General features: G+C 45.2%; 2 protein-coding genes across 8 annotated transcripts in view; one reads left to right on the top strand and one right to left on the bottom strand.

The window, feature by feature from the left end:
• The window catches only part of LOC124015047 (protein TANC2-like), a 141364-nt gene extending 130925 nt beyond the window's left edge, over positions 1–10439 (top strand). For all 6 annotated transcript variants that reach the window (XM_046329925.1, XM_046329926.1, XM_046329927.1 and 3 more), the window contains 14 exons: positions 57–388; positions 589–697; positions 808–930; positions 1029–1265; positions 1465–1650; positions 1734–1827; positions 1924–2057; positions 2219–2342; positions 2584–2759; positions 2968–3100; positions 4579–4670; positions 4790–4936; positions 5925–6025; positions 6540–10439. In XM_046329925.1, coding sequence (XP_046185881.1) covers positions 57–388; positions 589–697; positions 808–930; positions 1029–1265; positions 1465–1650; positions 1734–1827; positions 1924–2057; positions 2219–2342; positions 2584–2759; positions 2968–3100; positions 4579–4670; positions 4790–4936; positions 5925–6025; positions 6540–8511 — 3960 coding nt within the window. In that variant the 3' untranslated portion in view covers positions 8512–10439. The remainder of the gene's footprint in view (positions 1–56; positions 389–588; positions 698–807; positions 931–1028; positions 1266–1464; positions 1651–1733; positions 1828–1923; positions 2058–2218; positions 2343–2583; positions 2760–2967; positions 3101–4578; positions 4671–4789; positions 4937–5924; positions 6026–6539) is intronic.
• Positions 10440–10474: 35 nt separating this feature from the next.
• LOC124015048 (transmembrane ascorbate-dependent reductase CYB561) lies at positions 10475–22099 on the bottom strand. 2 transcript variants are annotated; one of them, XM_046329933.1, is made up of 6 exons: positions 21682–22099; positions 20518–20731; positions 18010–18108; positions 13215–13318; positions 12857–13014; positions 10475–11939 (listed from the first exon to the last, which is right to left on the bottom strand). In XM_046329933.1, exons 2-6 carry the CDS (start codon positions 20726–20728, stop codon positions 11744–11746), a joined length of 768 nt encoding a protein of 255 aa, XP_046185889.1. In that variant the 5' UTR covers positions 20729–20731; positions 21682–22099; the 3' UTR covers positions 10475–11743. The 2 variants fall into 2 exon arrangements, with proteins under 2 accessions (XP_046185889.1, XP_046185888.1); XM_046329932.1 differs by having other exon boundaries at positions 20518–20735.
• Positions 22100–23641: the final 1542 nt, after the last annotated feature.

Below are 23641 nucleotides of genomic sequence, written 5' to 3' on the forward strand. Positions count from 1 at the left end.
TTTATGATGTTTCCTTACAAAACTGACCCGAGGTGTTTCTCCATGTCTCCCCCCAGGTGGTGCCGGTGAGCCTGGCTGAGGTGTACCTGCTGCAGCTCAACATGCGTTTCCCCACCCAGTCGTCCTTCGAGCGTGCCCTCCCCCTGCTCAACGTGGCCGTGGCCTCCCTCCACCCCCTCACGGACGAGCAGGCGTATGGGGCAGTGAATGCTGGTGCCGTGCGAGGCCCCGCCCTGGACTGGGAAGATTTCCAGGGGCGACTGGAGCTGCTATCGCCCTTCCTGGTGCGGAGAAGGGACGGAACACGTATGTTCACACACCCCTCCTTCAGGGAGTGGCTCATCTGGAGGGAGGACGGGGAGAAGACCAAGTTCCTCTGTGACCCGAGGTAGGGAGACACTGGTCCCCTGAGAGGAACAAACAGACCCTCTGCAAAGCCAGTGTGTACCTGGAACATCAATGTTTACAGCTTGAATTTGTGTAGCTTTCTGTTCTTAATTTCTCTCCCTCTCTCTACATCTTATCTTTCTCCACTTTCCCCTCTTTTCTTCCTTCCTTCTCCTCCTCGCCATCTCTCTGTCACTGTAGGAGTGGCCACACACTCCTGGCCTTCTGGTTCTCACGTCAGGAGGGCAAACTGAACCGGCAGCAGACCATAGAGCTGGGCCACCACATCCTCAAAGCACACATCTTCAAGGTAACGACACACCACTACAGCATGCTAGCACACCTCCAACATCTGGGTCAATAGGTTCTACCCACTGTGCAGTAACACTGTTGTTGATATTACTGTTATCTTCTCCACAGGGCCTGAGTAAGAAGGTTGGGGTCTCCTCGTCAGTCCTGCAGGGGCTGTGGGTCTCTTACAGCACAGAGGGGCTCTCCACTGCTCTGGCCTCACTGAGGAACCTTTACACACCCAATATCAAGGTACTGGACACACACTCACAACAGCAGTGGCCTAACCAAAGCACTATTACATTAAATGTTTGGTGTATTGGTTATATGTCTGACACTCCTCCCTCTAGGTGAGCCGTTTGTTGGTCCTAGGCGGCGCCAACGTTAACTACCGTTCTGAGGTTCTGAACAACGCCCCATTGCTGTGTGTCCACGCCCACCTGGGCTACGCGGAGACAGCCGGCCTGCTGCTGGAGAACGGAGCGCACGTAGACGGGGAGTCCGACAGCGGCCTCACCCCACTGGGCTACGCCGCCGCCGCTGGACACCTGTCCATCGTCACTGCGCTCTGTGCCTGCAAGGCCAAGGTCAGGGACCAACCACCACCACTGTGCATACTGTCACTTTGGCAATTGAGGTTTATTACAACAGCATTATGATGCATTTACACAACACAATATAAGTCTCTGGTAGCAAAATGTACCAATAGGCATTTTTGAACACTGTCTGCATGTGACGTCTGTGTGTGTGCATGTGTATAATGACCCTCTCTCTCCCTGTGTGTAGGTGGACCACCTGGACAGGAACGGACAGTGTGCGCTGGTGCACGCTGCACTGCGAGGACACCTGCAGGTGGTCAAGTTTCTGATGCAGAGTGACTGGAACCCTGACGGACAGCCTCAAGGAGCCTTCACCAAGAGTCACGCTGTCCAGCAGGCCCTTATAGCAGGGGCCAGCATGGGATACACAGAGGTACACACGCATGTGCACACACACACACACACACTGTACACACACTGTACACACACGAAGTCTGAATGTTGTCTCCTGTACAGATCGCCTCTTACCTATTGGACCTGCCAGAGAAGGATGAGGAGGAGGAGGAGCGAGCACAGATCAACAACTTTGACACACTCTGGGGAGAGACTGGTACGTGTTATATTAGTTTGTTTGTGTATGACTGTATCAAAGTCTGTCGAATGCTTTTACCCACACTGACCCTGGCTTCCTTCTCTCCCACTGTAGCGCTGACTGCAGCAGCAGGCAGGGGGAAGCTGGATGTGTGCAGGCTGCTGTTGGAACAAGGGGCAGCGTTTGGACAGCCTAACCGCCGGGGCATCGTGCCTCTCTTCAGCGCTGTGCGCCAGGGACATTGGCAGGTGGGTGGGCACTTTTGAATTTCGCACCCATTTATTATTTCAAATCACCAAGTAATGCAACTTGAATTTGAAATATGAAAATACACTACTAGCAATGATAGAGAACAATGGTGACAAAAAAACTAACGTAGCTACATGCTATCTGGTTTCTTCCTCCTCAGATAGTGGACCTGCTGTTGAACCATGGAGCTGACGTCAACATGGCAGACAAGCAGGGCCGCACACCCCTCATGATGGCCTCCTCAGAGGGCCACCTCGGCACAGCGGAGTTCCTACTGGCACAAGGTCAGAGTTCAGTTGATCCTCAACATCACCACCACCCACTCTACTACTCTCATTGGTTCAGAGTACCTAGCGTAAAAGTACAAAGGCAACTGCAAAAGTGTAGGTTTGACTTGCACATGGGCAACATGTAGCAAATACATAAAGTATGTGTAATATTTAGTAATGGACAAAAACAGCTGCCAAGTCGCCATGTTATGACCCTGGCTGCCATGGAAACATGACCTTTAACCCCCTCTTGCAGGTGCGTCTCTGGCCCAGATGGACAAGGAAGGTCTGACTGCTCTGAGCTGGGCGTGTCTGAAGGGTCACATGCCATTGGTGCGTTGCCTGGTTGAGAGGGGCGCGGCCACTGCCCACGCCGATAAGAGTGGACGCACCCCCCTGGACCTGGCCTCTTTCTACGGAGACTCAGAAGTGGTAAGTGGTCGTTGGTCGCCACGTTGATGACCTCCCCATAGCAGTGCAGCACGGAGAAAGTTTTCACTGTTGTTGATTGGAATAAGTACCTGAAGGTAGAATGCTCTTCTGTTCTTCTCTCCTCCTCCTCTTCATTTTCCCCCTCAAATTTTCTTCATCCTTTAACTCCCATCTTCCCTCTCTTATCCCCCCGTCTGTCTGTCTCTAGGTGCAGTATCTGGTGGACCACGGGGCGATGATAGAGCATGTGGACTACAGTGGGATGCGACCTCTGGACCGGGCCGTGGGCTGCAGGAACACCTCTGTGGTGGTGGCTCTGCTCAAGAAGGGAGCAAAGATGGGTACGAACTGACTAGAGGTCACTAGTCACACACAGATTTAAAAACACTGGTGTAAAGGACTGTCTTCTAATTGTGCAATATTGTTCTACTTTAGCTTCAGTGGTTTAGCTACAACTTTAGTCAGTTACAGTTCTATTCAGTATACTGGTGTTTCCCCTCGGTAGGACTATAGTGGCCATGGACTCCTAGAATGTTGTCAACTACTGCCTGAATCTCTTCACTATGTGGTTTGGTGATCACAAGGCTTCGCCATGCCTTCCTCCCCAGGCACCACTAACCCCCCTCCTCCGTTTCCACCATGTTTATAATGGTGGATGTGAGGCCCCTCCCTCTGCTCCTACTGCTGCTGACATTGCTGTTGCACCTTTTTCTTTTGCTGACACACTTTTTTGGCCACAGCTTCTCACTTCTGCCTCTTTCTGTTCTTTTTTTCATCTCACTCACTCCCTCCTCACTCACCTTTCACTTTCTCGCGCACACACTCTCTCTCTTGGTTCCTCTTATTGGGTTGGTTACATTATATTTCCTCTCATTTCACCCACCTAACTCCCTTCTCTAACCTGTCACTCATAACCCTGGCTCCGCCCCCTCCATAAATCAGGATATCAGACTCTTCCCAGTCGACCCCGAGGTAACACACAGTTTGCCCTCTCTCTGTAGACATCTCTGATCTCACTCTCTCATCCTCTTTTTTTTACCGTCCTTTCTCTTTATATGTGGCTTTGTGAAGTGAGCTAACCATTCAAGTCATCCACTGCCCGATAAGAGATTGTGACACAAACATCACAAGGCCCATAGTCCATGCATTCCCCCTGCTGGTGGGAAGCCATAAATGCATGTGTGAACCCCCTCTGCTCTGGCATGGCTTGTGCTTGCCTGTCCCCCGTACACATAGCATGCAGAATAACACAGAATAACTCTAATAATAATGAGATATTATTGTATATTCATGTTGGGTGAGATTGGCATTGGCGCATAAATAAGTTGATCGTTTTCCCAGTGGCTTTACTAGAGATTAAGTTATTGATTCTGTACTTGAGTCAGATCCTTCCTGCACCAGGTATGACATCAATATCTATGTATCCATCTGTTAGCTGAGCGCTTAAATGGCACATGCAGGGGCAAAGAAACCCCAAACCTGTCTGTCTCAGTAAGTCACGCCATATTTATCTTGGGTAGAGCTTCATCATCATCTCGACCTCTCAACTGGTTTTGCTCCACTCCGAGATGAAGTTGCCCCTACCTACAGATCTAGGATCAGTTTGCTCTCTCCAAATGCTAACGTAAACCATTAATGGAGGGGAAAAACAAAACAGACCTTAGATCAGCATCTAGGGGCAACTTCACCCTAATCCTTTCTGTCTTGCCCTTCTCATTGTCGGTCCTTGTACTCTGAGACACGCCCCCTCTTCCTGTCATTGCCACTCTCCTCCGGCCACTTCCCGTTACCCATCATGCCCCCTGCTGTCTTCCGCCAGGTCCGGCCACCTGGGCCATGGCCACCTCCAAACCCGACATCATGATCGTCCTGCTCAGCAAGCTGATAGAGGAAGGAGATGGTTTCTACAAGGTCAGCCCTTCCTAGAATATAGCAATATAGCACAGTGGTCATTGAGGGCTACTGTTGTGGTGCCAAACCATATTAGTCTCTCGCCTTTCTGAGGGTTTTTGCTTCTACCCGTCCTGTAGAAAGGTAAAGTGAAGGAGGCGGCCCAGCGGTACCAGTACGCCTTAAAGAAGTTCCCCCGCGAGGGCTTCAGCGAGGACCTCAAGACCTTCAGAGAGCTCAAGGTGTCCCTCCTCCTCAACCTGTCCCGCTGTCGGAGGAAAATGAATGTGAGTGACACTCCACTGCACCCTCCTCTATCCCCTCACCCCACCTGGCTGTGACTGGAGCTGCTTTTTTTGTTGCTTACACTCAACAGCATTACCATCTGCAAGGTTTACCAAGACATTACAATACAAAACAACTTTATTATCCCTCATTGGGTTGTATGCTTGTTCATTGTGCTTACAATAGAACGACCCAAACAAAGATATTTAGCTCCTCTGAGATTATAAAACCGCACGCGGATTTAAGCAGTGTAAAAAATACTGGTTTCAAAAGGTTGATGACGGCAATATCATTGTGCAAAATGGTACAGTAGATCAGACTTCAACATAATAGCTGAAGGTAAATCTCCCTCAACCATAGCCTCATCTAACCTAGGCCCATATCCCTGCATCTTCCATTCCCTCTTATAGTTTGCTTGGTTTTGGTTTGTGTTTGTAGCTCTGGTAACTTTAGAGGAGGTGCAAGGGGAGGTTGGTTTGGGTCAGAGCCATAGTGGCCAGCTGAGGTTCTAATGACAGAGCAGTGCAACAGCGGTTTCTGTGCGTGTGAATGTGTTTGTCTTTTGTGTTTGTATGTCTCTGAAAGTCTGTGTCCTGTGTTTGTTCATATCAATGTTTTTAATTGCTCAATTTACATGGTATCATCATGGACTCGTGTATTATTTTTTATTCGTCAGTGTCGTCCATTTGTCTTTCAGTTCTTTTTTTCTTGGGCGTCTTCTACCTGAACCCAAGTTTCCATCGATCTCATCGACTCAGTTATTCACTTCTGTTTTACTCTGTATGGTTATATGTATGACTGATACAAGACTCCTGAATGACTCATGTTTGACTCTGTACATGGTTCTATGTACGACTCATCTATAACCTTTTTTTCCATTCATCTCTTGACTCATTTTTGACTCTCCTCTTGACTCATTTCTGACTCATGTACCGCTCCACGCGTGGCTCTGTGAATGACTGTCGGCCCTGTTGCTGTTGTTGCTTGCAGGACTTTGGGATGGCTGAGGAGTTTGCTACCAAGGCGCTAGAGTTGAAATCCAAATCGTACGAGGCCTTTTACGCCAGAGCCCGCGCCAAGCGCAGCAGCAGGTAACCGTAGCGACGGGGAGAACAGGGAGGCGGAGGCCTAGCGCAGAGTGAGCTCAGCCTTAGGATCCAATTGGGCCCTCATGTCACATGATCACCAGGTTTCCAATGCGCTGTAGACAGATGACTACAGGGGGACATAATAGAGTTCATGAGCATTTTGGCCATGTTTTTCCACCCTATGTCATGTTGAGTGGTTTTTATGTCTGCTTACACATCCTGTATCCCCTTAGCCCTATGACTTGTTCATTCTCTTGCTCATTGTCATGGCTCATTTTTTAAATGTTTTAGTGTACTTTGCCCGACTACTATGTGAGGGCAAGTAGTTTGAACAGTTGTGGTGCTGTCATTTTGACCACATGCTACTCCCTCAGTCTTTGGTTTCATGCTTTGTCGTGCTCATCTGTACCCCCTCCACCTCTCCTGCTCCTCCCTCATAATGCTTTCTCTTCTTTCTCAATCTCCCTCTTTTCTCTCTTGATATTCCCCTCTTCACCCCCTCGTGTATCCACCTCAGGCAGTTCCACGCAGCCCTGGAGGACCTGAATGAGGCCACCCTCCTTTGCCCCAACAACCGGGAGATCCAGCGCCTGCTGCAGAGGGTGGAGGAGGAGTGTCTTCAGTTCGAGGAGCAACAGGAGCTGGACCCTCCCCCATCCCCTCCCAGAGAGCAGGCCCCGCCCCCTCCCCAGTCCCTGGAGCCCCGCCTGGAGGACATGCAGCCAGTGCAGGACCTGTTTGAAGAGGACGAGGACTACCTGGAGCAGGACCTAGAGAGCATCCCCATGGGCATGACTCCTGAGCCCCGCTCAAGCCCCTCTGGCCTGCCCCTCATCCAGAGCCTGCTGCCCTCCCCGGGCCACCGCAACTCGCCCTACCTCTCCGGAGGCCCCTCCATGGTCCAGGCTTTCGAGCTACCCCCTAGCCCCCCTTCCATGTCCTCCCCCACGCACCAAGGCTACCAGTCCTCCTCCCCATCACTTTCCCCGACGCACCAGAGCTCCCACTACCGGCCTAGCCCTCCGCACACCTCCACAGCCCACCAGGCTTCCGCTACGCAGTACAACTTCAGCCCACCACCTTCGCCTCTCCGCCGGGGGCAGTACCACGCCAGCCCCACCTCAGAGAGTGGAGGAGGTCTGTACCGGCCACAGTCGGCCTCAGCCCGCTACCAGTCGGAGCAGATACCCGGCCGGCCGAAGTCTCCACTGTCTAAGATGAGCAGCCAGCGCTCCTTCCAGCTGCCCTCCCAGCAGCAGCCTCCACAGCAGGGCCAGTGGCTGCAGCCTGCCAAGGCCCAGATCGTACGCACCAACCAGCCCAGCTCCGCTGTGCACTCCAGTGCTGTGCTGGGCACCAGTGCCTACAGCCAGATGGCCCACTCCATGAGCACCCGCCTCCCCCCCGATCTGGCCGAGCTGGGGGACGGAGTGAATATATTCCCCAGTGCCCTGGAAGGGAGGCCCACGCTACAGGTACAGGCCAGCCTCAGTGCAGGAGCACTGTACCAACATGGTGGGATCCAGATGGTCCCAATGGAGGATGAGCTCCCCCAGCGGCCCTCCTCAGCTTACCGGACTGGAGGTCCTCGCTACAGCCAGGCCCCCCAGATCAGCCGCAGCCAGTCGGCAGCGTACTACCCTGTCTCACCTCAGATGGAAATGGAGTTAGAGATGGAGCACCAGGCGGCGCTGGGATCACCGGAGAACCCCCACGGCTTGCGCCGACCTGTCAGTGCCACCAACGCAGAGCCAAAGCCACACGCACCCACTCCCCGGCCCCTCATGCACTCCCAGAGCGTAGGCCTCCGCTTCTCCCACTCCAACACAAGCCTGGGTGGGGTCTCTGCAGCTAATCTAGTCCCAGGCTTCCGTGGCTCCACCTCAGCCCAGCAGATGGAAATCCCTCTACAGCTGTCCTACGAGGATGGTAGAGTCTACTGCGACGACCTCTCGCCTGTGTCTCCTCCACAGTGCAGCGACATAAGGGTGGTGGGAGGGACGTACCCAGACAAGGCGCTCCGCTCCAGAAACACACCTTTCATGGGCGTTGTCGATAAGACGGCGCGGACTCACCAGTACCTGCCACCACAACCGCAGACAATAGGGCGCTCCTGGGCCATCTCTTCCCTGGACACGGTAGTGACAAGCTCCACCACGTCTCCAGGGAACATTGGCCCTCAGCATGGCTACAGCCAACAGCCCAGCCTGGGACACATCGCCTACTACAACCGCACCAACAACGCCCACAACGGACACCTCCTGGACGATGACTACTACCAGCCGCCAGCTAACAGCTCACGGGACGGCAGGGCAGATGGCATGGGCCGTGTGAGCCAGGTGCCATCCTACCCAGACGTCAAGGTGGCCCGGACGCTGCCTGTGGCCCAGGCCTACCAGGACAGCGAGTACATGCAGCACTCCAGGGACAGGCAGGGCCCCACGTCCCCTATCAAACCAAAGAGACCTTTCGTGGAGTCAAACGTTTAGGGAGGGACTGAGGGAGAGGACTGATAAGCCTACAGATATTTTGATTTGCAATGACTTCGAGACAACCCCAGGGGTATGTGATGAGACTGGGAAGGCAACACTACTGCAGACAAACACATTTAAACTCTCCTCCCGTGCATCTTCTTTGCCTCTGTCCTTCAAAGCCATTTACTATGGATGAATACAAGAAAGCCTAAAACTGCAGTTTGCCAGGTGAATCCAACACCTCCAGTACTCCAGAATATGTTGGCCTTCTGTTTGCAGAGTAGTTTGTATAGTCAGTGGAGGGGGCAGGGATGATGCACAACTTTAGGAACTGGAGTCTGTTGGAAAAGCATGTAGGAGGACTAATACCACACACCCTGACCTGGAAACCTGCAGATCTCAAGCAGGGGAGACTGCTGCCTGCCGTTTTCTCCCTGCCCCTCAATGCCTGTCCTGGGATGGTCACACTCAAGCCATGGGCACTTCTCTGCTTAACCTGTTGAAGTCCAAACTCTCAATGCCTTCTTCAGAATAACTCAATAGAAGGCCGCCCTTCACGAAGACCATGTTCTCTGCTGTAAATGTGACTGAAAAGAGACTTCAACATACTTGTACATAGGAAAAGCAACACACAAAAAAAGTAATATTTATCATTTAAGTTATGTTTGTAAAACATTATATATGATTTCCATTGGATTGTATTTTTTTTTCTTTGCTCAAGAAGTGATATGCAGCAGGCTTTGTGAAGCTTTTGGGAAACGGGCATTTCTTATTTTCCAATAACTTGAATGTTTCCTTTTACAGTTGAATTCTCTCTACCAGCCAAATCTGCAGTTATTCAAACATAACACTGTACTACATACACTTTTGGTCACTGAAGGGTCAAAGATGTTGGCAGCATGCACACATGACCCAAGTGGTCATTGAAGGACTATTTTTATCCGTCCATAAAACTATGGAAATTAGGTGGTCAGACGTTGTCTTCAATATAGAACAGAAATGGGTCCAAAGCTAATATTTAGGTTAAGGATGTAAACAGTTATCAATTGTTGTAGTCAGCCTATATATATATTCAGAAACGTACAAAACCATCCAACGTCTACACTTTCTTTAGTGCATTTTCATGAAACTAGATATGTTTTGAAAAAATACACCGAAGAAAGTGTCAAGACTAGGCTACATTACGATCTATCTATACAAGGTTGTCAATTGTGATGGATTTCAGGCAACACCCTTTATCCCCTACTGACACTTAGTATGAACAACAATCAGTTAAACATACTTCTCTTACAAGAACATATGAACCCCTTATCTGTGAAGTTTACATTTTTATTTACTGTAGTCTTGTCATTTTTACTCAGTCATTTGTTACTTTAAAATGTCAAACATTTAGGCTAACAGTTTTATTTATAATTATTTACTGTGTATTGTTTGGTAATAGGTGGAGCCTCTGATCCGACTGTTCATAAACACTCCAACCAGGAAGTTAATAAGCCAGTTGATTGATATTAACAAGTGGTGCATCCACATCCCTTCATGAGCCTGTTGCAGGAGGGACTTGTCCCTAGTCAATACCCTCATGTCTGGATTAACACCCAAAATAACATTTATTTTCAATAAACGTCTTTTTTTTTTTATATATAGTTTGTGTAAATAATTGTACATGCTGTGCTGCATAGAAATGCATGTTTGTTCTCTGCTTACTCCCATGCTGATATAAACATGTAATATTTGTTTGTATAGCAGTTATCAATATTTGGAGAGGGAGGCAGAATCTTTTTTAAATTGTTTTTTTGGGCTTGCTGAGCAGAGTTCTGTAAATTGTCTGTATGTGAGTTGTGGTGTTTTTGAAACGAGAAGGTAATAAGAAACATGCAATTGTAAAATGTACTTATTTAAAACTGGTTACCACTTCAAGGAAAATAAATGTGGGTTGGCTCTTACTTTTAGCTTGTTGACACAGACTAACAAACACCTATTGAGTCATGCATCTTTAATAAGTGATAGGAAGGCAATATAGGTTTAATTGTATAGAACAAGTTTCCACAAGTGAAAAGAGGCAGCGATATTGAATCAAGTGATCTTAGTTCAATTATTCGAACAAGTAGATGCTTTGAACAAAGAGAATTACAATACATAATTCATACACAAACCAGCGACTGTTAAATCTATTCGCAAACATGGATACATATAAGCAGCTTAGTGCGATTAAATCCAGTAACTCCCTTCCATTACACTAGCTCTGAGCATTTTACATTTATTAACAAATTGACTCTGTAAATCAAGATATCAATTGAGCTGGGGGGGTTCCAAAAAAAGATGAGTTCCTGCAATATTACGATCACAGGATTTTGAGTAGGCCTACACCTTGCCCTCTACAGGTCGTTACTACTTCTACACTGTCATAGTGAAACAAAGTAACTAAGATAAAATGTCTGCATATCACAGAACATGCATTTATTTGACACTTCAATAACTGACTACATACCTATACTGCAGTCGATTTAACATAAGGAACGTTTAAACCTCCCCACCTTGAAATGTCTTGGTTGTAGTGCCTTCCACCCTTCAAGTGTGATCAAAATGTGCAACTTAGTTATGCATGCATTTGATTTATTTTTTACATATGGGTAGTCTCCGGGAATCAAACCCACTATCCTGCAAGCACAATGCTCTACAGAGTATCCTAATCACTTACTTTTAATCTTGATTGGGTAATTTTCTGTTTTGAAATATCCAATTGCCTGAAACTATTGGATAGGTGGTAGCAGGTTTCCCAACTCTCCCAGGGCCCCCCCAGACGTTTTAACTGGCACACCTGATTCAATTAGTCAAGTAACCATCAAGCCAGATGTGCTTTAGGGTTGAAACTTCTGGGGGGGGGGGCTGCCCTAGATGAAGGCACAACTAACTGGCTTTGTCCTCACTGAACACTTAGCAAAGGCTATTTTGTTTTTAGAGCCCTAATATGGCATTTTTGTGATGGCTAATCTGTGGCAGCAATCAAATACATTTGTCAAATGAATCCTGTCATACCTCCATTTCATCACAAGGGGTGAAGAACAGCTCTTGATGTGACATGAAATAAAGACAGCATAATCAGCCAGATCTCCAGCTGGTCTTTGAGAGATACTGGGTGTGTAGGCTTTTGTTCCAGCCCAGCTCATATACACCAGCTTTAAAATAAAAAAAAAATAAAAAATAATGTTTTAAATAAAAGCCTGAGCACACAGGAGTGTTTCCTGGTTTAAGGTGAGGTGGGGCTCCCTCGCCCCTCAGTCAGGGTCTTAAAGTGCACAGACAAAGCCTCTTCCTCTGGGTGCGGGGGTCTCCTGAAGTCCTCCCGTGTCACCACGTAGCCTACCAGAATCCCAAATGCTACTAGCAGCAGTCCTAGCATGTTACCAAGGATCCCCTCTGGAGCAAACTGTGAATATGTGTGTCTGGGAAGAAAAAGATTTGTATTATATCATAATGGAGTTTGTTGTGATACAGTACAAAGAATCATTAGTTATATTTCCATGTGACGTATCAAGAGGATCTTAAGCATAACATATGGCACCAAACAGGAGAATGAGTCATAATGTGCAAAGACTCAACATTATTAAAATCCATGTCTGACCACATTGTCAAAGATAGCCCAGACAGCAAAAGCCCAGCTTTCCCCAAACACCCTGTACAATAATTAACTCCCCTATGATTTAGCAGGGTAGAGCTGGTCAAAGTAGGAGCACTTAAACATCATCCAAAGTGACAAACATACCACTGACTTGAACATCTGGCACGTCTCTTACCAAATGACTTTTTTTTAAACCCCGTTTTCATGGTATCCAATTGGTCGTCTCATTGCTGCAACTACCTTACGGACTCGGGAGAGGCGAAGGTCAAGAGCCGTGCGTCCTCCAAAACACAACCCAAACCGCACTGCTTCTTGACACAACGGCCACTTACCCCTCGGCAGCCAGCCGCACCAATGTGTCAGAGGAAACACAGCACACCTAGTGTCAGTGTGCACTGCACCTGGCCTGCCACAGGAGTTGCTAGTGCACGATGGGACAGGAACATCCCTGCCGGCCAAACCCTCCCCTAACCCGGACGACTCTGGGCCAATTGTGCGCCGCCCCATGGGTCTCCCAGACGTGGCTGGCTGCAACAGAACCTGGAAGCGAACCCAGAATCTCTAGTGGCACTGATGCACCACCTTGCACCACTCGGGAGGCCCAACAAATGACTTTGCACCCAATATGTGTGTATTTCTGTATTTTAGCATACCACTTCAAATCCATGCCATTGGTATACATTTCTTAATTGTACGTGGTGGTACGATATTGGAACTGAGCCCCTGCATAGTAATACTCACTGGATACTGAAGAACAATTTCTCTGAAATGCCCAGTAGGCAGGTGGCTAGGGACATGGCGAGCATGGCCAAGCCAAAGAAGACATGTAGTGGCAGGTACCAGCTCCGCAGCGCCATTAACGTCCCAGGGAAGAGGAAGAAACCAAGCCCTATCAGCCACTGAAGGAGTAGAGGACCAACGTTATTAAACGATTATGCCTATTAGAACGTAATATGAGAGCTACTGCCTGTATACAGCTAGGTTCTCAGTGCAAACAGTGGATTAATTGGTATTCTGATACAAGGAAAAAGTTGAAATTATTGGCTTGGTTTTTGTGTGAGCGTGACTGCATGTGTGCACAGGAGAGGCGAGGGCTGACCTGTACACAGAAGAGAACAAAGGTGAGCATGCCACACCAGCTGTGAAGGGAGTACATGTTGGGGATCTTGTTATGATTATGGAAGTCAAACACAGCCACGATACCTAAGGAGATGCAATGAGACATGCTGTCAATCTTTCCGCATACATTTTGTATAGAACAATGTTGATCAATTATGACTTGGTACATAATCAATGAATGTTACTCTTTAGTGTTTTTTTTTACCTGCCTCCATGTGTGGATTTGAGGGCATAATGACCCTGCTTGCAAACCAAATGTTTCTCTGAGTCAGTAAGGATTGCCTGAAGCCAGATTGCAGCGTTTAAATTGATGACCGGTTTGGATACACCTGCCTGTTTCCATGGCTACTCCAGACCTCAGTACATGACGCAGGCTACTGTGATTCAGCTTTACACTCCCATGCCGCACCACTGATTCGTGGTTAGCATGCGCAGTCATCTCATGTTACCCATGTTCATAGCCTACTACGTTCGTACGTTTTTTTTTTATCTTGCCATTTCCCTTACATTTTGAGGAGCCATGCCATCACCATTAGTTTCTCCTCACCATCTCTTAGCGAACTTGAACAAAATAATGATGTTTTGTGCGTCTACCCTAGCTGTGGGTCTGAATTAGAGGTCGAGCTATTATGATTTCTCAATGCCGATTGGACCAAAAATAGCCGATAACGATTAGTCGGCCGATTTTTATTTCTATACATATGTAATAATGACAATTACAACAATACTGAATGAACAACTAACACTTATTTTAACTTAATATAATACATAAAGTAAATCAATTCAGTCTCATAATGAAACATGTTCAATTTGGTTTAAATATTAGTGTTGGAGAAAGTAAAAGTGCAATATTTGCCATGTAAAAAGCTAACGCTGAAGTTCCTTGCTCCGAAAATGAAAACATATGAAAGCTGGTGGTTCCTTTTAACATGAGTCTTCAATATTCCCAGGTAAGAAGTTTTAGGTTGTAGTTATAGGGCTCTCTATACCATTTGTATTTCATATACCTTTGACTATCGGATGTTCTTATAGGCACTACAGCACATATGTCAGAGTCAAGGCCCGCGGGCCACATCCGGCCCGCGAGAAGGTTTTTTACGGCCCCTGGGATGATCTTGATTTATTATTAGAACCGGCCCGCAGACCGCAGCAAGCCGGCAGCCCGCAGATCTTTTACACGCACCAATACTACATTTCCCACAATGCAACGGTGACGCACCGAGCAGTAGGCTGCTTCATTTCAATATTTATTGGCACAGCAGTTGTCAGCATCACAGTAAAATTAACTTTCAGATACCCATCAAAAATGGCAAAACGGAAGGTGGACACTGAGAACCGGGGGTTTCAAACAAGGTGGGAGTCGGAGTATTTGTTCACGGAGGTAGCTGGAAAACCTGTGTGTCTTCTGTGTGGAGAAAGTGTGGCGGTACTGAAAGAGTATAATCTGAGACGACATTATGAAACGAAACACGCGGACAAAAACAAGAATATGGACATGGAACAAAGGCTACAAAAGGCAGAGGAATTAAAACGAGGCCTCAAATCTCGACAGGCTCTGTTCAAAAAAGCCAAATCACAAGGCCAGGCTGCTGTCAAGGCCAGTTTTATTTTGGCAGAAGAGATCGCTAAATCAGCCCGGCCATTTACGGAGGGGGATTTCATCAAAAACTGCATGATTAAAGTTTGTGACGAAGTTTGCCCAGAAAAAAGGCAACTCTTTTTAAATGTGAGTCTGAGCAGAAACACCATTGCCGAGAGAGTAGACCAGTTGTCCATCAATCTAAAAGAGCAGCTTGTGAAAAAGGGAAAAGATTTCATTGCATATTCCTTGGCTGTGGATGAGAGCACCGACATTTCTGACATTGCCCAGTTGTCAATTTTCATCCGCGGAGTGGACTCCAGCCTAAGCGTGACAGAGGAGTTTTTGGCTTTACGTCCTATGCATGGCACAACTACGGGGCATGATTTGTATGAAGAGGTGTCAAGATGTGTAAATGAGATGGAGCTGCCTTGGGAAAAACTCGTGGGTTTGACAACCGACGGAGCACCTGCGATGTGTGGACACAGGAGCGGACTGGTGGCGAAGATACGGGAAAAGATGCAAGAGGAAAACGCGACAGGTGAGCTGACAGCTTATCATTGTATCATACACCAGGAAGCGTTGTGCGGTAAAGCCTTAAATGGAGCATGTAATGAGCATCATCACGCGCACAGTTAACTTTATCAGAGCCAAAGGTTTGAATCACCGCCAGTTCAAGGCATTTCTGACGGAGTTAGAAACGGAGCATGGTGATTTGCCTTATCACACAGAGGTGCGATGGCTAAGCCAGGGAAAGGTGCTTCAAAGATGTTTCGAGCTTCGTGAGGAGATTTGTCTGTTCTTGGACAGCAAAGGGAAAGACACAACACAACTCCAAGACGAAATGTTTCTGTGTGAAATGGCTTTTCTGTGTGACATTACGAGTCATCTGAATGCAATGAACTTGCAGCTGCAGGGTCGGGATCGTGTCATCTCTGATATGTACAGTACAGTGAAGGCATTTAAAACCAAACTGACTCTGTGGGAGACGCAGATGCGGAAAGAAAATTTGAGCCACTTTCCCAGCTGCCAGACCATGAAAGAGAAGCTCTCTACCAGTGCGTTCCCGAGCGCACAGTTGGCTGATAAAATAGGTATGCTTGCCGCTGACTTTCGACGCCGATTTGCTGACTTTGAAGCACAAAAAAGCAGGTTGGAACTGCTCGGTAACCCATTTGCTGTTGACGTGGAAAGCTCACCACCAAACCTCCAAATGGAGTTGATTGACCTCCAATGCAATGATGCACTGAGGGCAAAATATGCGGCAGTGGGTGCTGCGGAGTTCGCCCGTTTCCTCCCCGACACAATGCCCCAGCTGCGCATCCAGGCTGCTCAAACGTTGTCTATGTTTGGCAGCACATACCTGTGTGAACAACTGTTTTCTTTGATGAACTTGAACAAAACATCACACAGAAGTCGACTTACTGCTGAACACCTCCACTCAATTCTGAGGATTTCCTCAGCTCAGAGCCTTACCCCGAACATTGATGAACTTGTGGAAAAGATGGGACACCACCAAGTATCACCCTCAACCTCAAACAAGTGAAGATTACTGTGCAATCACATATTTAGAGTTTTTACTCAGTTCAAGTTTAAAAGTTAAAGTTTAATATTTGTTTTCACTGCATGTTACTTCTCCTTAAACAAAGTGTTGTTTTTGATTAATAGATTTTTGCACTTTATTTTATTGTATTTCAATCCAATTATATTTTAAAATATTTCAGTTGAGTGGATGATAGAAAATTGCTATTATTGTTTTTTTCTTTGAAGTAAATTTAGCCCACTTTTGCTAAAATAGAAAATATAGGCTACTGATGGTGCCTTGAATACCGGTTTCTTTCATTTAATGTTCATGTTATGGGGATTTTTATATAAAGGAAATTTGTCTTTTGTGTCTGTTGAAAATTAAAGATTACTGACAGAGCCATAAGAAAATATTGCTTTATTTATCTGATCATATTGGAATATATTTGTTAGGTTTTCAGTAGGTTCAATTAGGTTCACTAGACTATATGCGTCATTTAAAAAATTTCAATGAACATTCGAACAGTCCGGCCCTCGGCTTGTAGCTAAATTTTTTATTTGGCCCTCCGTCCATTTGACTTTGACACCCCTGCACTACAGTATTGCCAGCCTAATCTCGGGAGTTGATTGGCTTGAAGTCATAAACAGCGCTGTGCTTCAAGCATTGCTAAGAGCTGCTGGCAAACGCAGTAAAATGACGTTTGAATGAATGCTTACGAGCCTGCTGCTGCCTACCACCGCTCAGTCAGACTGCTCCATCTTAATTATAAACCCAGCAATACGAACCTTTGGTCATTAATCTGGTCAAATCCAGAAGCTATCATTCTTACATTGCACAACCTTCAATGTTAAATCAAAATGGTTAAATTCTGGCAAATTAATTACAGTTTTTGTTAGAAATTGTCTTCACACAGTTCACAATGAGCCAGGCGGCCCAAATGGCTGGATATACCCTGACTCTGCTTGCACTGAAAGCAAGAGAAGTGACAATTTCCCTAGTTAATATTACCTGCTAACATTAATTTCTTAAAATATATACTTGTATTGATTTTAAAGCATTGATGTTTATGGTTTTGCAAAGATTGTGCTTTTTTCACAAATTAGCTTTTGTTAAGTCATCTGTTTGGCGAAGTTGAAGTCGGTTGTGATTCGATGATAGATTAACAGGCACTGCAACGCAGGACAAGGTAGTTAACCGAGTAATATCAACCATGTGTAGTTAACTAGTAATTGTGAATATTTTTTTATAAGATATGTTTAATGCTTGCTAGCAACTTACCTTGGCTCCTTGCTGCCACAAGATCCTTTTGATGCTGCACTGGTGTAACAGGTGGTCAGCCTGCCACGCAGTCTCCTCATGGATTGCAACGTAATTGGCATACAAAAAGGCCGATTACCGATTGTTATGAAAACTTGAACTCGGTCCTAATTAGTCGGCCAGGCCGATTAATCGTCTGAATGACTGATCAGGCCCTAGAGAACCTATTTATGACCCTCCGATAGACATGTAAGACATGTCTCATACATATAATATTTTCAACTAGCTAGGTTAGGCATCTTCCTTTTATACACAATAGCTACGAATTTAAATTAGTTTAGAATGTTTGGGTTCAAGGGGAAAGGGCCAAAACAACAAGTCTTGTCCATAGACAGACACCCACACAGGCCTTACCCACTATGCTGATAATGAGGGCGAGAAGGTGGAGCACAGCATGGAGAACCTTGACGTTGCGTTTGCTTTCATTCCTAAATACTCTGTACACCAGGATCGCTGTGAGAGACAAACAAGGTCAGTTAACATCCACAACATGATAATAATGAAGTCTAAATATACAGTGGTCAGACTTGACAACGTTCACACATAGTACGTGGAATATGTAAATTAATTGTAACACGATTATACACTCATTTGAAATAAAACATAACCGTCAAAACATTGCTTTTTCACCTTAATCTGCTGTAACCATTTAAAAGGTTAGTCATTACTTTTGTCATAGTACCATAATCACACCCAACATGGCACCAAGGGCAATAACAGGTGTGAGGCTACAAAAGAAAGGGTGAATCAGGGTAGTTCTGGAGGTGTTTTAGTCCCAGTGAGCTTGAGGTGAAGGTTAAGTAAGCTGAGGCTTTGAGTGGGGCAGAAGTCATTCAACAAGACCACTAGAATGCATTTTCAAACACTTGACAAGTAGCTGCCACCAAGAGGGTTGGTTAGCATAAAAATGTTGCAGAAATGCTAAGAGAACACAACAAACAACTGTTCAACTGAGTTCCTGTATTATTACAATTATTAAGACATATTAACCTTGCAGAAACACAAACAACGTTCCAGGCAAAAAGTATTTGCTGTGTGTCTCCCGATTCCACTAAGGACAGCTGGTTTCCCTGGAGGGTGTTTTCATTCCAGCTCCATTTGGACTGACCGCTCACACTAATGGCTAAGAGAACATTAGTTTAATGTCCTAATTCAATTGCTGTAGCAAGGTTAGGAATCAAAAGGCTACAGCTGACTTAATAACAAGCAGCTGTTTTATTTGACACAACAAAGGAGATTTTATTTACATTGTTGTCAGTGGCTGAATAACTTATTTTTGTCATTACAGTCAGGATTCAGGGACCAATGGAAAACTTGTTGAAAACTTTTGCTTTCATTGCAACTGTTTTCCAGTAAGTGTTTATTTTTTTAAATGTTTTATTTAACCAGGTAGGCTAGTTGAGAACAAGTAGCCTAGTGGTTAGAGCATTGGACTAGTAACCGGAAGGTTGCAAGTTCAAACCCCCGAGCTGACATGGTACAAATCTGTCTTTCTGCCCCTGAACAGGCAGTTAACCCACTGTTCCTAGGCCGTCATTGAAAATAAGAATTTGTTCTTAACCGACTTGCCTGGTTAAATAAAGGTAAAATAAATTTTAAAAATTACAACTGCAACCTGGCCAAGATAAAGCATAACAGTGTGAACAGAAAACACAGAGTTACACATAGAATAAACAAGTCGATAACATAGTAGAAAAAAAAAGAGTCTATATACATTGTGTGCAAAAGGCATGAGGAGGTAGGTGAAAAATTACAATTTAGCAGATTAACACTGGAGTGATAAATGATCAGATGGTCATGTGCAGGTAGAGATACTGGTGTGCAAAAGAGCAGAAAAGTAAATAAATAAAAACAGTATGGGGATGAGGTAGGTAAATTGAGTGGGCTATTTACCGATTGACTATGGACAGCTGCAGCAATCGGTTAGCTGCTCAGATAGCAGATGTTTAAAGTTGGTGAGGGAGATAAGTCTCCAACGATTTTGCAATTCATTCCAGTCACAGGCAGCAGAGAACTGGACTTTATCATAGTACTATTTATGGGAACAAATCCCTGCAATAGTAATTTCTCTCACACAGAGGGGGAAAAACAGCCTAGAAACAAACAAAAAATAAAGTCTCAGCTCCTCCCACCCTAATAGTATTAGGGATGTATTCCTGTTGCAGGGTGTGCCCTTAGGCCTTTGCCTGAGCCCTGTGTAGCATTACCATCACACTAATGCAATAGGTCAGAAGACCCCTGGGCTAACAGAGCAGACATCAGAGAAGACAACTGCCATTGTGGCTCAAAGACACACTGTGGCTTCAGCTTCCCTCTTCATTTACCGCCATCTCTCCATGCTACCAGTAAATCTAATTATTTTGGTTGCATACATATATTTAGCAGATGTTATTGCGGGTGTAGCAAAATGCTCATTTTCCTAGCCCCAACAGTGCAATAATATCTAACAATACACACGAAACTAAAAGTAAAATGAAGAAATATTAGGACTAGCCATGTCGAGTCCTGTGTGTGTGAGATATATACACCGGACTCAACATTGTATATATGTATGATGGGATGTATAGACAGTATATGGATAGAATATCTGAAGAATACACTGATATTAATAGTATATGTACAGCAATAGTTAAATAAGATACACCTCGACTAGAATACAGTATATACATATGAAGTGGGTTAAACTGAATGTAAACATTAAAGTGACCAGTGTTCCATCCATGTCTGTGTACATACGGCAGCAGTAATGAGAGCTACTTTATTGCGCTACATTACCAATTCAATCACTGGGACAGTGAGCCATTAACTAAATTCCTGGAGGAATGGTTCATTCTAATTTTAGTTGGTTTAAGTCTGCCCTACCATCTCCATAGAGAAAGACCAGGCCCAGGACCATGCAGAGGGGATGTACATTGAATTCCTGTCCCGAACCATCCCAGGCGTAGCCTCCGTGATAGCTGCCCATCCACACGCCCGTGATCACCACACAGGCCAGGCCCAGAACCTGAGTCCCCCCCACATACCACGGGAAGGAGCCCAGGCCTTGCACGGTCCGCTGAGGGCTATCTTCCATGGTCTGTCTTGAAGGGATAGAAAGAGGGGGGGGGAGAATGATGGTTTTGTCCAGTGGTGAAAATAAAGATGCACAATGACTAGTTTCCTGACTGAACCAACCAGAAAAACCTCCAGGCCCCTGTTTAGTCCCACCTACAGCTTTCTGAAAAGACCATTGACTCATGCATGAACAAAACCTGTGATCTGAATCTTTACCTAGTCTCTTACCAGTCACCACCCTAAAAGAGTCAGAGAAATAACCAAATATTGGATCAGTCTAGTCATGTCTCCGGGATTGAGAAACACAAGCGTCCTCTTACTGCACTGCTTCTGGACTCATTTGATGATGTGATGGGAGACTGCAGAGCTCTAAACTGGGGAAACTTTATCACATCCATGTGAAAAACACTTACATGACTAGGTGTTTGCTCTTCAGTTGAATAACAGTTTGTTAAAGGATATGAGTATGACTGTATTCAAAGTGTCAATGTAATTGTGTATTGAGTTTAATATTTGTTATAGGAGTAGGACAGCGTTTTTTTATCCAAAGTGTGTGTATTCAGTTAAAATTGCGTTGCTTAGCTTACACACCTTGTTTTTTTACTAGATGATATACAACTAGGGACGAAAGTTACTCTCATAGGTAAGGAGACCTTTGCAGCAGGTTAGGATAATTAAACTAGTAGGTTAGAATAATTAGGTTAAGAAAAGAGTTAACGTTAACTAAAATGCTCTCCTAACCTGCTACGAAACGTCACAACCCTTATTTTAGGCTACTGATTGGATATGAAACAAAAAACAAATACCGCGCATGGTGCGAGAAATGTAATTAAATGTACGCAAAATATTGACAAACAAAACACTATTTATAGGCTCTCCTCGACTATAATTTTGGATACCACACGTCTAGGAGCTCTATCCTCATGCAACTTCAAGCGCAAACATCCGTATGGTAGGACATGTTCCACTTACCGTTTGGTCCTCAAATAACCTGCTTTCCCAGCAAGTCTGAGAGAGAGTGGATATCCTTGTTCCGCTCCTTTTGTGTGTTTTGGACTGGTTCCTAGATACGCCTACAATTTTTCGTAGTATCTTTTTTTTTTTAAAGAAACACAATAAAGTCCTATAGCATAGGCCTGCCACTAAATATTTTACAATAAGCTTTATATTACTCGCTCCAAAAAACGTCGCGAGTGGGTGGATCTGTCGACTGGTCGTGACAGAAACAGTGGCGCAGCTAAACGTTGAGTTGACAGAGAAATACGTTATACACTCCCCCTCCCTTCAATTAGCATCAAACGTAGAGGAGGGAGGAGCACAAACAGCCTTCAGAGAGGATGATGTCTGGCACCGCACTGACAAATGTCCAAAGGTCTATTACCTTGGCTACTCAGTGCGTCCTTGCAGATGCAGAACCGGCATTGAATCAAAACAATCCATTAAAAAGGCATAATGACCAATTAGTTGACTGCTTTAATTGATACTGATGCATATTGGATAAAGATGGGCTGTGCGATCTTGTCTGCTCGTTTAGACAGACAGCCCAATTCTGAACTTTTTAAACGAATTGGTCTTCTGCCCAATCGGATCAGCTTTGAAAAAAAGAGTTGACGTGAAAAGATCGGATGTGATTGGTCAAAGGATCAAATAGTGGAACAAACTATCAGAATTGGTCTGCCTGTGTAAACGCAGCCTAAAAAGCCCAGCTCTAGATGTTTATGTTGAACAATAAAGATGGAGGAAAGAACAGTTTATTTAATTCAAGTAGGCATTTTCAACATTTCAAAGTAATTAATAACATTTTTTGCCCACGCTGCATGTGGCTATATCCGTCCGCCATTACAGGACTATTAAACGACTACTTTTAGTAGAAAAAAAATGTATCCAGAATATATCAATATTTTTATATCAATATTTTGTTTTATTGTATTATTATAATTATTATGATTTTTAAAGGGGTGCTGCAGCACCCTCAGCATCCCTACCTCCCGAGGCTATGAACCTATGGTAAAATACGGTGGTAGATCATTGATGTTATGGGGCTGTTTTGTTTCCACTGGTCCTGGGGACCCTTGTTAAGGTCAACGGCATAATGAACTTTACCAAGTACCAGGACATTTTAGCCAAAAACCTGGTTGCCTCTGCTAGGTAGAGGCCAAGTGGACCATCCAGCAAGACAATAACCCCAAGCACTAATTAAAATCCACAAAGAAATGGTTAATTGACAACAAAATCAACATTTTACAATAGCCATCTCAGTCTCTGGGCTTGAACCCCATTGAAAACCTGTGGTTTGAATTGAAGAAGGTAGTCCATAAGAGCAGATGAAAGATATCAAGGATCTGGAAAGATTATGTATGGAGGAATGGTCTAAGATCCCTCCCAATGTGTTCTCCAATCTCATACAACTTTTTTAGAAAAAGGCTCAGTGTCATTATCCTCGCGAGGGGAGGGTACTAGTGTATCGAAAACAGGGGTTAACTTGTTAAACACGTTTTTTTCTCTAAGAAACTGTATTATTATAAATGAATATGATTTCCACGTTTTTTAGCATACAATACAGCCTAGCTCAGTATTTTTTGCTGATTTTTATCAAGGGTGCCAATTATTATGGATATGACTATCTGAATAGTTTAGCAACTTAATCTGCTAGGTTTAATTTCGAAAATCTAGGTTTGTGGGATAAATATTTTGTCTGGATGCATCATATTATTTAGGACATTTAGTTAATTAAAGGTAGATCACGCGAAATGATGTTGCCACGATGAGCACCACAGATATTGAGATGAGCGAGATGCAAGAGTTCTCTCTCACGCAGTCACACAATATCTGCGCATGTGAGAAGTTGAGCCTCGCGCCCTTATTTGTTGTGGAAATTGACCCACTATGCCGCTTACTTTGTGCGGAAATTGACCCGCTATGCTGTTTACAT

Source organism: Oncorhynchus gorbuscha, linkage group LG26, assembly GCF_021184085.1.
Source record: "Oncorhynchus gorbuscha isolate QuinsamMale2020 ecotype Even-year linkage group LG26, OgorEven_v1.0, whole genome shotgun sequence".
NCBI classification, from domain to species: domain Eukaryota; kingdom Metazoa; phylum Chordata; class Actinopteri; order Salmoniformes; family Salmonidae; genus Oncorhynchus; species Oncorhynchus gorbuscha.